This window comes from Ictidomys tridecemlineatus, chromosome 5 (assembly GCF_052094955.1).
Source record: "Ictidomys tridecemlineatus isolate mIctTri1 chromosome 5, mIctTri1.hap1, whole genome shotgun sequence".
NCBI lineage: Eukaryota > Metazoa > Chordata > Mammalia > Rodentia > Sciuridae > Ictidomys > Ictidomys tridecemlineatus.
Window position 1 is genome coordinate 113385037 of NC_135481.1, and position 16542 is coordinate 113401578.

Consider the following 16542-nt stretch of genomic DNA (forward strand, 5'->3'; position numbering starts at 1 on the left):
CTCTACTGATCTCCCATTGATTTTTTTTCATTAGATCCCAATTCCACCTCCCACCTTTCTTTTGCTTTTTATTCTCTAGTTTCTACATACAAGAGAAAACATTCGACTGTTGACTTTCTGAGTTTGGCCTATTTTGCTTAACACAATGGTCTCTAGTTCCATCTGTTTTCCTGTAAATGACATTATTTTTTATTTATAGCTGAATAAAACTCCATTGTGTATATAAACAATATTTTCTTTATCCACTCATCCATTGATGAACACCTAGGCTGGTTCCATAGTTTGACTAATGAGAATTGTGGTACTAGAAACGTGGGTATACATGTATCACTGTAGTATGATGACTTTAATTCTTTTGGATAAATATGGAGGACTGGTATAGCTGGATCATATAGTTGTTCCATGCTTAGTCTTTTGAGGAAACTCCATACTTATTTTCAGAGTGGTTGTACCAATTTATAGTCCTATGAACTGTAAAAAAGAGTTCTTTTTTTCTTCATCCCCTCTCCCGCATTTTTTTATTATTTTATCCTCTTTTTAAAACTTTATTCTGTTTATTCTTTTTAATATGGTGCTGAGGATCAAACCCAGTGCCTCACATGTGCGAGACAAGTGCTCTACCATTGAGCCACAACCCCTAGTCCTTTTGTTTGTATTCCCGCTGACTGCCATTCTGACAGGTATGAGTTGATATCTCAGTATAGTTTTGATTTGAAAATTTGAATTTCCCTAATAGCTAATGATGTGGAACATTTTTCATATATTTGTTGGTCATTTGTATTTATTCTTTTAAGAGATATGTTTAATTTATTTGTCCATTTATTAATTGGGTCATTTGTTTTTTTTTTGTTTTTTTGGTTTTTTTTTTTTTTAGTTCTGGGGATTGAACCCAGGGGCACTTAACCACTGAGCTATATCCCCAGCATTTTTAAAAATATTTTAGTTTATAGATAGCAAGGGCCTAAGCAACTCAGCAAGACTCTAAGTTTCTTTTTTTTTTGAACAATACTTTTATTACAAAATTTGAAAAATATTTATTAAGAAATGCCTCAGGAGAATGGGAGAAAGGACAGAGGAGCAGTGCAGGGGGAGTGTCCCAGGGGAGCCATCTCTGATGTCTTCTGCAGGTGGGGGAAGAGGGGACTCCTGATGTCCAGGTGGATGCAGAAGTGCTCTGGGCTGGAACCCATGCAGAGACACCTGAGGTAGTTGGCACATCTTCTCCTGCAGCTGTTTAGAGTCCACTTGATTGAGGATTGAGGCCCCAAACAAGGTGTCAGGATCCACAGAGAACAGGGTCCTCTGGATGCCCCCTGGTATTGTCTGGTCAGCTCTCCCCTCCATTGGAGCGTCACTTCATGAATCTGACAGGTTTCTGCTCTTACATTGGAGCCACCCCATTGCTGACACGTGGTATGCAACAGCACAGTTGTCGGACACAGGTAGCAATCCTCCTAGTTACCCTCTTCCAGAGCTTTCTGCTGGCGTGGAGTTGTCCAGAGTCAGACTGGGAGGCTAACCCAGGTGTTGGGGCTCTTGCAGGCGGGAAATGGAAGTGAATAGGCGGCTGGCTGGCCGTCCTGATGTGCTTCTGCCCTGAGCATTTGGCCTCCTCAGGCAGAGGAAGCTCACAGGGCAAGGAGAAGGTGCGAAGGGCAGGTTCACTAGGGCTCCTTATTGGGAGGACAGGGGAATGGGAAGGATCCAGGAGGCATGGCTGAGGCTTAACCAAGGGAGGCACAGGCTTTCCCTGGAACATGAAGCCCTGCCCCTGGCTTTTCTGGTGCTGGAGCAGAAGGTAGGTAGCCATGGCCGCATTGAATTTTCTCTTGGCCAGGGACATCCAGGTCTTGCGTAGATCATAACCCATATCAAACATTATGGTCAGTATTTCTGGGTCTGGCTGTTTGAGGAGTGCCTCATGATAATGAGGGGTTAAATGCCGCTCACCCAGCATCAGCCATATGTGCTGAAGGATCTGCTTGGCTGTGGGCCGCTTCCTGGGGTCCAGGGTCAGCATTTGGTAAATGAGCATCCGTGCTGCCAGAGAAACGTGGGGAGGGTCACGGTACAATCCCAGCACGATCTGCCGTATCGTCTCCTTACGGGTGGATCCCATAAATGGGAGCTTCCCTGTCAACATAAAATACAGAGTGACGCCCAGGCTCCAGATGTCCACTGGGGGGCCCTCATATGTTCGCCTCTGGATAATTTCGGGAGCAATGTGTGAGAGAGTGCCCCAGGACTCCTTCAGTCTCTGGCCTGGTGTGACCCAGGTGCTGAAGCCAAAATCGATAAGTTTAATGTGACCTTTGTCATCCAGCATGATGTTCTTTGGCTTCAGGTCTCGGTGCACCATGCCCTTGTCATGGCAGTAGGCTACGGCACACACTACCTCCCGGAACAGTCTGCGTGCTTCTTCCTCTTGCATGCCACCCAGCGGGACTTGGTCCAATAGCTGGCCCCCACCTGCGTGCTCCATCACCAGGTAGATATTTTTTCGGGTCTCAATGACCTGAAATAACTGGATCACGTTGGGATGCTCCAGGCTCTTCATTATATTCGATTCAGAGAGGAGCCGGAGTCTCTGCCCTTTCTTCTGCAGGACTTTCACTGCCACCTGTGCCCCAGTGAGGCAATGGCGGGCTAGTTTGATCTGGCCAAACCCACCATGCCCAATGTCCCTCAGGACCTCATACTGGTCCCTCAGGACTGTAGTCTTGCAGGAGCTAGGCCCCTGCCCCACTCCACTACTCTCACTACTCTGGCTATCCATCCTAAGCAGGAACACCAACTAAGGATTCTAGCTTAAAAAAAAAAATAACAGACTAAAACAACAAACCCAAATCAAAAACAAAAACAGGACAAAACAACAAACCCAAATCAAAAACAAATACAAGACAAAACAACAAACCCAAATCAAAGAACCAATATTGAAAGACCACCACCAACAACCGCCAACCACCAACCACCAAACGAGCTAACTATCTGGGAGTCCGACAGGTCACCACCAAGAGCTTCCTGTACTTGTGGACAAAAACTCAGCCAGAGCCACTCTCTTATATACCTGCACTTTGACACTTGCTCACAATGGCTCATTGTGACATCAGTGCACCTTGCTAAGTTTCTGAGGCTGGCTTTGAATCTGTGATCCTCCTGCCTCAGCCTCCTGAGCTGCTGAGATTACAAGTGTGTGTCACTGTGACCAGCTTGGTGTTAAGTCTTTTGAGTTGTTTATGTGTTCTAGATATTAATCTTCTGTCAGAAGAGTAGCTAGCAAAGATATTTTCCCTTTATGTAAATTCTCTATTCACATTCTTGTTTACTTTGCTGGACAGAAGTTTTTTAATTTTTTGTCATCTGATTTATTAACTCTTGACATTATTTCCTGAAAATTTTCTCCTATTGAGAAAGCTATTGTCTGTACCTACATCCTGGAGTGTGGACTCTTAAGTTTTCTTCTTGGAATTGCATATTTTCTGGTCTAATTCCTAGGTCTGAGATTCATTTTGAGTTAATTTTTGTGCAGGGTGAAAGATAAGGGTCTAGTTTCATTCTTCTACATAGGGATCACCAGTTTTCTCAGCACCATTTGTTAAAAAGGCTCTTTTCTCCAGTGTATATTTTTGGCGCTCTGTCAAAGATTAGTTGACTCTAGATGTGTGGGTTTGTCTCTATATTTTGTATTCTGTTCTTTTTGTCTGTCTGTTTTTATGAAGTTTTTGTTACTGTAGTTCTGTACTATATTTTGAAGCCAGGGATTGTGATGTGAGGCTTAATTTTAACTGCATTTTTTTAATCCTTCTTGGGGGTTCATCCTTTAAAAAAATTTTACAAGTTTTTTTTTTCATTAGTTTTGGAGATTTTCTAGCCATTATTTCCTCAAAAAATTTCTTCCTGACAGGTCTTTTTATCCTTTCCTTCTGTGATTACAATATACATTAGATCTTTTGCTGTTATCTCACGGGCCCCTAGACTTTGTTGATTCTGTCTTATTTTTTCCCCTTTCTGTTCTGCAAATGGATAATTTCTATTGATTTATCTTTAAATTTACTTGCTATTTCTCTATTTTCTTCTGCCATTAATCCCATCCACTGAATTTTTAAATTTCAAAATTTGTTTTTAAGTTCTAAAATTTCCAATTTTTTAAAATTTTTATTTCTCTGTTGACAATGCATATCTTTAAATCATTATGAACATATTTTTTTAACTCTGCTGAGTATTATTATATAATTTAAAATTCTTCTCTCTTAACTATAACATCTAGGCCACCTTGGATTCATTTTCTGTTGTCTTTTTTCTTGTCAGTGGGTCAGATAGGTCATAATTCCTATTTCTTTTCTCTCCTTTTCCTTCCTTTTTTCTTCTTATTCCTTTTCTCTTTTTTTTGAGACAGAGTCTCATTTTGTTGCCAAGGCTGCTCTTGAACTCATGGGTTCAAGCTATTCTTTTACCTGAGCCTCTCAAGTAGCTGATGAACTATAGTCTCCACACCTGGCTTCCTGTTTCTTACATTTCTAGTAAGTTTGGATTGTATTTGAGACATTGTAAATGTTATGTGATAGAGACTCTGCATTCTGTTATTTTTCTCTGCAAAGTGTTTTTGGTTGTAGTTTATTTGTTTTAAAGCAGATAACTGATTTAATGAGACATAAAATACAAAATAACTCTTAAGTGGTAGCTTAAACTTGGTTTAGTTATTTTATCCCTAGTTGAGTTATTGTTGTTTATATGCAGCCCTGCACATATGTGGGTCAGATATTAGCTAGAAATTTGTGCAGAGAAACAATTAGTATCTCTTCCATTCTGGCTCTCTGTCATATCTGATACCTTCACTTTTTGGCAGTTATGTTTACTTTAAACTATGTGCTTTGTGTCAGTCAAAGAGTCTTTGAGTATACTGTTGGAGTCTATAGCCACTATGTGTGGCATCTCTTAAGTTAAAAGCCATAAGGAGTGGAAACACATTTTAGATCATTCCTTTCTTTGAAGTATCAATGTCTTTTACAGAATATCTTCAATTTTTTAGATAGTCAGAGTTTATATTTTTGGGGGGAGGGTAGATTTGATGGTCATTTATTTTGCCCTGATAGAATTTGAACCTGCAAGGAGTCTGTATTGGTACAATCACCTCAGTGAAGAATTTGGAAGTATCTAATAGAAATTGAAGTTACTTATATCCTTGAGAATTCTGGTCCATGTATATAAGGACATGTGTAAGAAAGTTTAGTGTGACTTCATCTTTTTTTTTATTGGTTGTTCAAAACATTACAAAGCTCATGACATATCATCTTTCATACATTTGACTCAAGTGGGTTATGAACTCCCATTTTACCCCAATTACAAATTGCAGAATCACATCAGTTACACATTCACATTTTTACATAATGGCATATTAGTGACTGTTGTAACAGAAAAAAAATGGGAAATTTAAATTTTCATCAACAAGATAGTAAATAAGTTGTGGGATATTTATAAAAGGAAATACTATATAGTACTTAAAATGAACAAATTGGTGCCTAATTAACATGTTTAAGATGGACATTTGAGCAAAAAGTATTAAGTTTTTTTTTGTATGTAGATTTTTTATTTGTTTTAATTAGTTACACATGACAATACAATGACCTTGACATAGCATACATTTGAATCAGACGGGATATAATATCTCATTTTTATGAATATACAGGTTGTAGAATCACATCGGTCATGCATTCACATATATACACACAGTAATAATAATGTCTGTTTCATTCTACTATCCTTCCTATCTCCCCACCCCCTCCCCTCCCCTCCCATCACTTCTCTCTACTTAATCTAGGGTAATGCTATTCTTTTTTTCCCTCACATCTTCATACATGTATTTTGTATAACAATGAGGGTCTCCTTCCACCATCCATGCAATTCCCTTCCTCCCTCCCTTTCCCTCCCACCCCTCTTCCCTATGTAGAGGTAATCTTCTTCCCATGCTCTTCCTCTCTTCCCCATTTTGAGTCAACCCCCTTATATCAGAGAAGACATGTGGCATTTGTTTTTTTGGAATTGGCTAACTACACTTAGCACAATCTGCTCTAATGACATCCATTTCCCTGCAAAAGCCTTGATCTTATTATTTTTTAGTGCTGAATAGTATTCCATTGTGTATATATGCCATATATATATATATATATATATATATATATATATTATCCATTAATCCATTGAAGGGCATCTAGGTTGGCTCCACAGGCTAGCTCTAGTGAATTGTGCTGCTATAAACATTGATGTGGCTATGTCCCTATAGTATGCTGTTTTTAGGTCTTTTGGGTATAGTCTAAGAAGAGGAATACCTGGGTCAAATGGTTGTTCCATTCCCACCTTTCCAAATCTCCATACTGCTTTCCAAATTGGCTGCACCAATTTGCAGTCCCACCAGCAGTGTATGAGTGTACCTCCCCCCCATAACACCTTTATTTCACTTGTTTATTTTTTTATGAGGTGCTGAGGATTGAACCTTGGGTCTCGAATGTGCGAGGCGAGTGCTCTACTGCTGAGCCACAACCCCAGCCCCTGGGTTGTGAAAAGTGCTACAATATGAAATCAAGGGAAGAGGGAGTTTTAAAAAGCAGTAGGGAGAGATTTCAAATGCTGGTATTTGTCATCAAGAAAAGTTGGGCTGGGCTTGTGGCTCAGTGGCAGAGCACTCACCTAGAATGTGCAAGGTGTTGGGTTCAATCCTCGGCACCACATAAAAATAAATAAATAAAATAAAGGTATTGTGTCCAACTACAACCTAGTGGCAGAGCATTTGCTAGCATGTGTGAGGCGCTGGGTTTGATCCTTAGCACCGTACACACACACAAAAAAAAAAAAAAAAGAAAAAGAAAAAGAAAAAGAAACAAATAAAATAAAGGCATGCTGTCCATCTACAACTACAATTTTTTGTTGTTATAAAAAAAAAGAGAGATAAAGTAAGCCAGGTGTGGTGGCCCAAAAGGAGGCTGAGTCAGGAGGATTACTAGTTCAAAGCCAGCCTCAGCAAAAGCGAGGCACTAAGCAACTCAGTGAGACTCTGTCTCTAAATAAGATACAACATAGAGTTGGGGATGTAGCTCAGTGGTTGAATGCCCCTGAGTTCAATCTCTAGAACCAAAAACAAACAAAGAGAGAGAGAGAGAGAGAGAGAGAGAGAGAGAGAGAGAGAGAGAGAAAGTAATTGACTATTAGGAAATTATTAGTGACTGATGAGAGAGTCTACTTGAGCCAAGAGTTGACTGCAGATGGAGTGGTAAGGAAGTTCAGGCACTAGTTGGAGAAAGAGAGGCCATTTATTCAGTAAGATGATGAGTACAGCTTTTCTAGATAGGAAATTTATCCATGTTTGTAAGCAGAAAGAGTCATGCTTAATGAAATTGCTAGGGAGAGGGACATATAGAGATCAAATTCTGGAATAAATGGGAGTACATTTTTAATTAGAGGTATAGATTAAGAAACAAAGGGCATTTCATCTGGCAATGAGAAGAGGCACTGCTTCTACAGTAGAAGAAAAGATACAGAGAAAGGTCAACCCCGTTGTAGATAAAGAGAAGAAAAGAAAAGGTGATGGAGTTTATATTTGTTTCATTAAAGGAGTAAGTCAGGTCATATGTTGGCCTGGAGGAGCTGGGCAGTGGAGATAGTCTGGGTTGAGGAAGTACCCTAGTCACAGGTTTGAAGGCTGAAGTTATGAGAGCCTCGACTGATGATTAGGGTATCAATAAATTGATTGATTCAGACTTTGAAAGGCCTTAAACAGTCTGAACTAACCTGAGAGACTGCTTGCATTTGAGCTACTTGAGCAGTAACACCAATAACAGCAATTACTTGTATGGCAGGGATTGTTCTAGTTCTCATAGTATACTCATTCAATCTGGACATTAACTTTAAATGTGACCCTAATAAGGGTCTTTTGTGAGTGAGGAAATTGAGGCATAGAGAAGTTAAATGGCTTTCACAAGATCCCTCAGCTCATAAGAGGCAGAACTGAGTCTCAAACTTGACTAACTCCAGAGTCCATGACCTTAAAACTGTTATATTCTCTCTCAATGGGAGGTTTATTAAGACAATAGCAGAAATAGTAAGCAGATGAAGGGAGATACTTTGTCCTTTGTTTCTGTTTTCCAGGACACTTTAAAAAAATTCAATTATTGTTTTCTTAATCAAAGCTTCAAGCTTCCCAGACATTTCTGAATAAATCCTTCAGTTTTCCTTTAATCATCTTCTCAGAAATGTTCATTATATTCATATTCAGAATGATTCCAATATATTTTTATCCAGGATTAACTCTCCATCATTGCTCTTCACAGAATTATTTATCTTTGACTGAAAACTGGAACTTCTTTTTTGGGGGGGTGTGGTTGAGGGGGTTTAGGGAATGAACTAAGGTACAGGATGCTAGCCCCATCATTAAGTCTGGCGTTCCAAGGCCTAAGGCGGCAGGGTCCAGTCACATATATATGCCAAAGCACCAAATCCCACTCCCTAATGAACATTTTGCAATACCATGAAACTTGGCCACTGTTTCATCATAATGCAACTTCGTTATAATGGACAATCTCCATATTGTTTGAAGGCTTTTTTTCCTGGTCTCAGAAACATCTTTTCTTGACATGAGTTCATAATATTTTTTCTTAATTGTCAAAGATTTTAATTTGATAATTTGTACATATCATACAGAACTTAATGTTCTTTCCCTAAAATACGGATCATTCCTTTTTTTTGTGAGATGGAAAAATATTTATCTAGTAAACGTTGAAAATCACTGATGAATTTATAATTCCTATAGCCTCAATCAACCATTGCTCCTCAGGTTTACAAACTAAACTATTTGAATGAAGAATGGTCACAATGGGTAGCAACTGGACAGTACTTTAATTTTAAAGAGATTTTCACATCCATTATCGTATTTGACCTGCCCTATAACTCTTTGGGTGACAGGGCAGATTTTATTTTTCCCATAGGTTTAGGGAGATTAAAAGATTAGTTCTGGAGAAGTAAGTACTGAACTGGGTCTTCAATCTGATTTTTCCTGACTCCAAATCCAGGTTGAGAATGCCTCTCCACTTTGTAGTAGACTCTTTTGGCATCTTTCTATTAATATGCACGATGCCCTTTTCTATTGCCTTGTTTTCTATTGGCTTCGATTCCCCAGCAGAGGGGCTTCCTAACGTGCCTGGATTTAGACTGGATGTTTGCAAGGGAGCACACCTGGGTTCTTCCTGTCTCCAGTTTTTCATCTTCCTTTTCGGTGGCCTTTCCAGCTTCAAAATCCGTGGAAATCTCCTCCTTTCTCTAGCCCCCACTTCTCAAGTCTTTTTACAGCCCCTGGCAGTGGGACCTCCCATCCTTAATCATCAGCAGGAGAGCCCATCCGCCAGGGGAGGCAGAGGGCACGGACCGCAGCACGCCGGGAAGCCATGCTAAGGGTTACTTCTGCATTTCCTTCCTCGCGGTCCTCAGGAGCATCCTCGTCGCCCTCCGGCCCCGGCTCTCTCCAGCCCGCCCCGGATCCGCCTCCCTCTCCTTCCTCCCGGAGATTGAGACGAAGCCTGGGACGCACCTCTGTCTCTCTCCGGTCACCGCGTTGAGACACTGGGGGCTGCTCCGGGAGCAGGATTTACAGGCCCGGAGCACGCCAATGGGAGATCCAAATGGTCGGGGACTCCGGCACTTTAAGAGGCTTTTCTCTGGGAAACACCCGTCCCCTCCGTGCGCCTTATGAATGGAAATACTCCTCCCCCGGTCGAGCCCATTTTCCCATTTCACCAGGAGCCGCAGCTTGCTCTCTCCTTTCGGTCTCCCCGCCCACATCAACGCGGGCAGCTCCAGGAGGGGACGGACAGGAAGCCTTTGGCCGCCTATTAAATCCCACCCATTTCTCCGGGGGCGATTTCCTAACCTTCCGGGACCGAATTCTGCAATTTGATGTGCGTTTTGTCCGAATGGTAGCGACACGGGCCTAAGGGAGGGGGAAAGCGAGGGGGTGGGGGGTGGGGGGTATGCGCTCTTTTCCTCGCAACATCGCTGGCGGAGCGAGGGAGCTCACACGACACAGATTTTGGGGCAAAGCCTTTCCATCTGGACAGCACCATGTCCACCAAAGCGGAGCAGTGTAAGTAGCAGCCGGCCCGGCACTCCGGCCCGGCCCCCGGCGGGAGCTATCGCAGTCGCGGCGTTTGCGGCTGCTGGGAGACCTTGGCATTGTGCTGGTGCGGGGGTGGGGGCTGAGGTTGGGGCGGGTGGGGGGTGGGGGTGGAAGAGGAGGTGGGGGAGGGTGGACGTTGATGGCAGCGCGGCGCTGTCCCCGGTGCTGAAAAATAATGCGGTCTTCCCAGGCTTGTGGTGGTTTCGCAAGACTAAAGAGACCCTGCGAAATGAAATTAAAATGGGGTCATTCTTGGGAAAAAGAGAATTCGTATCTTTCAGATAAACATTTCAGTATCTCTTGTTGCAGTGGGGGAAGGGGGGCAGCGGCAAATCAGGGGCGGGGAACTGTCAGTTGCAACCCAAAGCCTGCCTGGCCTTCTGAGCATGCCCAGTTCTTGGTGCTGGAGCCATCGGGGAGTTTGAGTCTGCAGTTTCCACTTCGGGTTGAAGAGGCAAGAAAGGAGAGGAGGGGGAGGGAGCGGGGAGCCAGGCAGAATTCTGGATTTAGTATAAGGAAAATTAACTCATGAATACCAACACTAGTGCTAAAAGTAACCACAACCATGCGGTGCTTAAAGAAAGTGCAAGGGGCGCTGGGAAAATGATCTAATGGATCTAATTATTTTTCCAAGAGCAAGCTTCCTTTGTAGGGCAGCTTACACAAACTCCAACATATAGCACAGGAGAATTTTGGCTGTCCCAGTAATGTTAACTGTGTACTTGATTGGAAACAATCTGCTACTCCTTATGGACGGAGTAACTTTCTAAGTCGGTCCCTACAGTCTCTCTTATTGCAGTGCGCACAAATAGGCCTTGGGCATGTACTTTATAGGTTGATAAATGTGAAACATTTTCCTGAATGCACTTGAGGGATTCAGGAGCTTCAACTTCTGGTTGGAAATAAAAGATGTCTTTATTAAGTAATGAGTTTGGATTTTAAACAAATATACCCAAACTTATTCATCTAAATGACTTGTTTCTTCCCAAGCAGTAAACACTTATGTTGATAATGCTGACCCTACTTGAGAGTCTTTGTAATTCTTCTTTGGAATGGTTATTAAAGCCATTTTATGAGACGCATAAAACAGTAGTCTCTTTGGGGAGCAGTATCTTATATATGATAAAATGCATCATGTCACTTATTCACCAGAAAGGCTGAATGGACTGAAGGCTCAGAATTCTCAGACTGCTGGTTCTTTAGAGATTGTGCTGACCACCTACCAGTGCTTTCATCTCTTTACATTGTTTTTTGAATCTGGAAGGTCCTCATTAGAATCTTAGTTCTGCCACTCTTTGACCTTGGGCAAAATAATTGACCTCTCTGAACCTTATTTCCTCATCTGTAAAGGGTAATAATGTTAAAGGGGTTGTTGTGAAGATAAATGAAAGAACACACATGGAAGGTTTAGTAGGCCTAGCACATAGCATATACTCAATAAATGAGGGCCATGACACTGACAAGTATTTTCCACTTAAATAGTCCATCTCTTCTAAATAGTTACAGAAGTCTTTTGTGATTATTTTTTTGCCAGTTTGCAAAAGTTGAATCTACCCTGACAATGAAATATTCTGCTTCCACAGAAGCTTTTAGAAAAATTGGATGCACTCTGTTTTGAGTAATGGTAACATAGTTGGAATCAGTATAGAACTGCCCACTGGAGAATATCATACCCTTAAAGATTTTATTATGGTATGATTGTCAAACAAAACAAAACAAAACAAAAAAACCCCAACAAACCCACCACCTGTCATTTGATTTTACAGTAACATATTACATAAGTAATTTCAGGTTAAAGCCAGTGAGTATTACTGCCCTCTTACTGTGCTCCCTTCCTTGGTATTTTTTCTTTTTTTTTTTGACATGCATTCGGTGGTTTGTTTTGTCTATTTCCTGGGCAGTGAATGCCAGGATGAATAAAATCTAGATGGGAACTTGCTTGTATAGGGCAATTTGTGGGCTTAAATAGCTATTTTATACTTGTTTATAAAACAGATGTTTTCATCTGTAGAGGATGAAAGACACTGTATTTGGAACTACAATGTGGATTTGAGCTTTGCATGCCCTTCTGATTAACTGTGACACATAGGGCAATTAACTTAATAGTTTTGTGCCTCAGAATCTCCAACTGTAAAGTATGGAATAAGTAGTATTCATCTTTGTTTAGCCCTAAGGGTTTTGGAGGGCAAAGGAGGTAAATAGGAGGAGGCTGTGAAAAGGATAAGGAGGCTTTGGGTGTTTTTAGACATTTTTATTTGGAGTAAAGATGTTAGGAATTTTTTTCTTTCCCTCTTATGTGCACTAACATGAGTGACACTCCAGTGCACATTACGTACCTGAAAATAGAGCAGAAGCACAAAAAGATGCATAGTTGATGTTCTTGAAGAATAAATACTTTTTATTAGGGAGAAGTTGCATATTGGTGATAGTTTATTGTCAGACTTGGTAGGAGTATGACGAGGGGAAAGGAGAGAGAGAAGGGAGGGCCATGAGATTTTTCTTTTCTATTGAGTGTGAAGATCACTAAAAGGGAAGAGACTGAGATTTCATTTCTCCTCTGCATTCAGGAGCATGCTCAGTACCACTTTCCACGGACCAAGGGGGAAGAGTTAGTTTTAATATAATATCAAGATATTATTTTTATTACTCTTTTTCTTGGAGCCTCTTGATGTGGGCAAAGGTTTCACTGGTGCAGGAAGTAGACATAGTTTGGTTGAACCAGCAAAAGGAAGTACTTGCATTTCAACCTAAATAGATTACGTGACTTACCTTTAAAGAGTCATATATCACAGAGAAATGAAAAATGAATTTTATTTTTATATGGTGGCATTCTCTGTTATGAGATAAGTAATAATGATGAGAGACAGGTTAGTTTTAACAAAGATATAGTTTGGAGGCTGTTTTTAAACATTTAGTCTGTTTTTAGTGCTATCTGCAGAGCCTTATAACAGGAGGGGAAATCTTCCTAGCAATTTCTCAGGCGATTACACAAGAGTTAAATTCTTTTTCCTCTAGATGTTTCTTTTTCTAACAGTCAAAGTTCATTATAGTGAAAATGTTTATGTAGCTGACATAGAATTGGGAATAATACAAGTAAGAATTTATGGTTTCTTTTATTTGGGATTCTAAAGAGGAGTCACTCCCCTCCCCCAACTTTCTCTGTCTTCTAAGAGTTAAAACTGACCAATCAGGAGTACTTTGGAAGTGCTCTTTCAAACAAAGCTCTGCTTTGTATGACAGCAGAAATTAAGAGTTGGGGTTCTAGAGTCAGTTCACTGTCTGGGTTTGAATCCTGGCTCTGCCTGCTGCAAGCTCTGTGACCTTGAACAAGTTAATTTAACTTGTCTAAGCACTGATTGCATCATCTTTATAATGGGGATAGTAATCATTGTTGTGAAGATTAAATGAGGTGATCCATGTAAAGTGCTTACCATGGAATCCTGACACATAATGTGAAGATAATAGATGTAAGCTATTATTACCATCATCAAGAATAAAATTATGTGCTTGCTGCCAAAATGTGGATAATGATAAAGTTTGGATTAAGCCTTTCAGAGTGTAACAGAACAAGAAGTAGCCTTGATGTTAAATGGGGTATGGACTGTTGGACTATTTTTCCTTGTCTCCAGGCCTCTTCTCTAGCTGTCAGGGTGGAAGGGCATGCCTTCCTGGCAATTCCTCGGCTTGATATGTCTCATAGGGTACTGGCTAATCTTACCCTTAACAGAACATTTCTAAGGTATGAACTGCCTATCTATCACTTTTTATGCTGTGAAGACAGTGTAGCAGCTGTTAAATATACATCCTTTATATAAATATCCATCAAAATATTTGTCAAATTTGGAAATCAATCTGTTGATAATTTGGGTAACAGCTAATTATAGAAATGGGAAGGTATAATATTTTTATTGTATTCACCCAACTCCGTATCTTTATCTCAGTAACTAAAAACTTTTGATTACTTTAGATAATTACTTTAGATATTTAAGAATATATTTAATTATCATGATTTGAAGTTGAAATGGTCCCTCTCTCATGCATACTTGAGGACCACACTGGAGAAAACCGTAGTTTTTTTTTTTTGTTTTGTTTTTTGCACATTATATGGTAACATTTCTAAAGTAGAAAAGTACATTGTTATAATCTTTTAAAAGAACCTCTAATTTTATTCATATATGCAAAAAATTAGAGTGTGGCTCTTAACTCTTGTCTGTGGTTGCAAAAAGAACAATGATTTTCAGCCTTTGTCTTGCATGATTTTTCTGTATCATTTGATAGTAGTTGCTGGATTCCTTATTTATGCTTTCCTTTTCTGACTGTTCCTCCTCAGATGTTTCCTGAGGGCTCTTTCTTCCTGATTTTTAAAAATTGTGTTTACCCAAGTTTCCATGATTGATCCTTTCTCTTTTTAATTCCACAGACTTGATGTCATTCACTTGGATGGTATCAGTTATCTCCTCTATGTGAATGATTTCTCAGTACAATTTTCATTTTTGTTTGCTTGTTTTTGTTTTGTTTTGTTGCTGGTGGTTGAATGCACAACCTCTCAGTACAGTTTTCTAGTTCAAACATGTCTCTAAAATTGGAGGCCTCTGTCTTTATCTAAATCTTATCCCCAACGAATCCAAACTCATTGTCTTCTGTCCCAAAATCGGTACTTCTTTTTGTATTGCTCATTTCAGAGGATGGCACTACCATTTTCCAAGTGAAAAATCTGGGAGTCTCCCTAAACTCCCGATCTTTGTGGTAACTCTTTGACAAACCATGCCCTGTTGATTCTAGCCTTCCCAACTTGATCTCAGCCCTGCGTCTTTGCTCTAGTTACAGTGGACCATTTTTCAGTTAGTTCTTCCAGTGCTCCATGCTCTTTTTGGCTGGAATGCCTTCTTTCCCTCCATGGCCCTCTTCTGTGCTTGTCTAATACCTACTTACTGCTCAGTATTTAGCTTGGAATCCCTGACTGATTTCTGCCTTCTCTCATACCTTGTTTGTGTGTTCACAATGTATTTTAATAATTAGCTTTCTTGTTTAGTTGCTTCAATTTACTTTTTGTGTAGATTGTGTTATGTTCATAGTGTGTCTTCAACATGCAACCCATTTCCTGGTGCATAGTTTGCACAAAAATTCCTTGAGTAAGTAAAAATGATTGAGGGTGGATGAAATATCTTTTATAGGGAAGAATTATATAATCAAGTTTTGGGATAGCATTAATTTGGAGATTTTACTTTTTTTATTATGTGAAGTTCTATATTCCATACATGTGAACATTGTATAAAATGGATGTTTTTCAAATGTATTTATCGGGAGATAAAGCTATAGTTATCAAAAGTACTTAAAATATATTTGCTAAATTAAATATTATAGTATTTATATAACAAGCTAAACTTTTCCTGAACGTTCATTGTAGTTTTACTTCTTTCTAATTAGCTAAATTTTCCTTTTATTATGTTTTTCATAATAATTATGATTCTAAGTTGGTAGGAAATCTTAGCACACAGAAGACTGTTATTTCTTAAGATAAAGCAGCATTACGTTTGAAGTTGGAAACTCTTTGGGATGTAGTTTTACTTGGATCCTGTTCAAGTTTTATGTATTGATTACTCAACCAATAAATAAGATTTGAGTTGGGATTCTTGTATAGCAGTAATTGTGTTAGAGATTCATGTGCATTTATTTTTAATATTCTAAAAAGATATGGAAGTTTTTTGTATAATTGAACATATATATTGACTTAGAAATGAAATGTTTATGCCTTGAAAAGTATAGTTAGCAAAAATGTGTTCTTATCATTGAACTAGCTTTCTGTAGTGTGGAAAGCCCAACCATTTCATTTAGGATTTTTATCTTGTTTCAGTCCATATGTTCTGTTTTTGTCTTTTTCTTTTCATCTTCTGGACTTTTCAGGAACAATGTTCCCAAGCAATATATTGATTATTATGTGATCTTACTTAATATTTGATGTGGATTAAAGTTGGAGGAGTGTTCAGCATTTTGAGGTATCTTTTGTTTTTATAGGTCCTAGAGACTTAGTCTCACACACAGGTAAAATTGAGTGGACATATACATTTGTGTACACATAATGTTAATTTAAGAATAAATGATCTGGCTGAAGTTGTGACTCAGTGGTAGAGTGCTTGCTTAGTACCTATGAGGCATTGGGTTTAATCATCAGGACCACATAAAAATAAATAAATAAAATAAAGGTATTGTGTCCATCTACAACTAAAAAAATATATATAAAATGATCTTGCCTCAGAAGTGGAAAGATATAATAATTCATAATCATATAACCAAATTAGTATGTCAGAGTTATATATATTTGAATTTAAGCTTTCTAAGAAGGAGAGTTTAGACATTTATTTGTACCTACTCTGTGCTAGGCA

At 39.5% G+C, this 16542-nt stretch overlaps 2 protein-coding genes across 22 annotated transcripts in view; one reads left to right on the plus strand and one right to left on the minus strand.

Moving 5' to 3' along the window:
• Positions 1-1381: 1381 nt before the first annotated feature.
• Positions 1382-2776, minus strand: LOC101974986 (sperm motility kinase 2B). The gene has a single exon (XM_078049059.1). It carries the CDS (start codon positions 2774-2776, stop codon positions 1382-1384), a length of 1395 nt encoding a protein of 464 aa, XP_077905185.1.
• A 6617-nt stretch (positions 2777-9393) lies between these two features.
• Positions 9394-16542, plus strand: part of Unc79 (unc-79 subunit of NALCN channel complex) — a 270058-nt gene continuing 262909 nt past the window's right edge. For 16 of the 21 annotated variants that reach the window (XM_078050756.1, XM_040274611.2, XM_078050749.1 and 13 more), the window contains exon 1: positions 10013-10126. In XM_078050756.1, the coding sequence (XP_077906882.1) occupies positions 10014-10126 (113 nt within the window). In that variant the 5' untranslated portion in view covers position 10013. Of the gene's footprint in view, positions 9942-10012; positions 10127-16542 lie in introns of those variants that run through there. The other 5 variants (XM_078050748.1, XM_005339153.4, XM_040274610.2 and 2 more) reach the window with 4 other exon arrangements.

Bases quoted from the DNA above. Each gene is read 5' to 3' on its own strand.
- LOC101974986 (XM_078049059.1), bottom strand. From the start codon at position 2,776: ATGGATAGCCAGAGTAGTGAGAGTAGTGGAGTGGGGCAGGGGCCTAGC.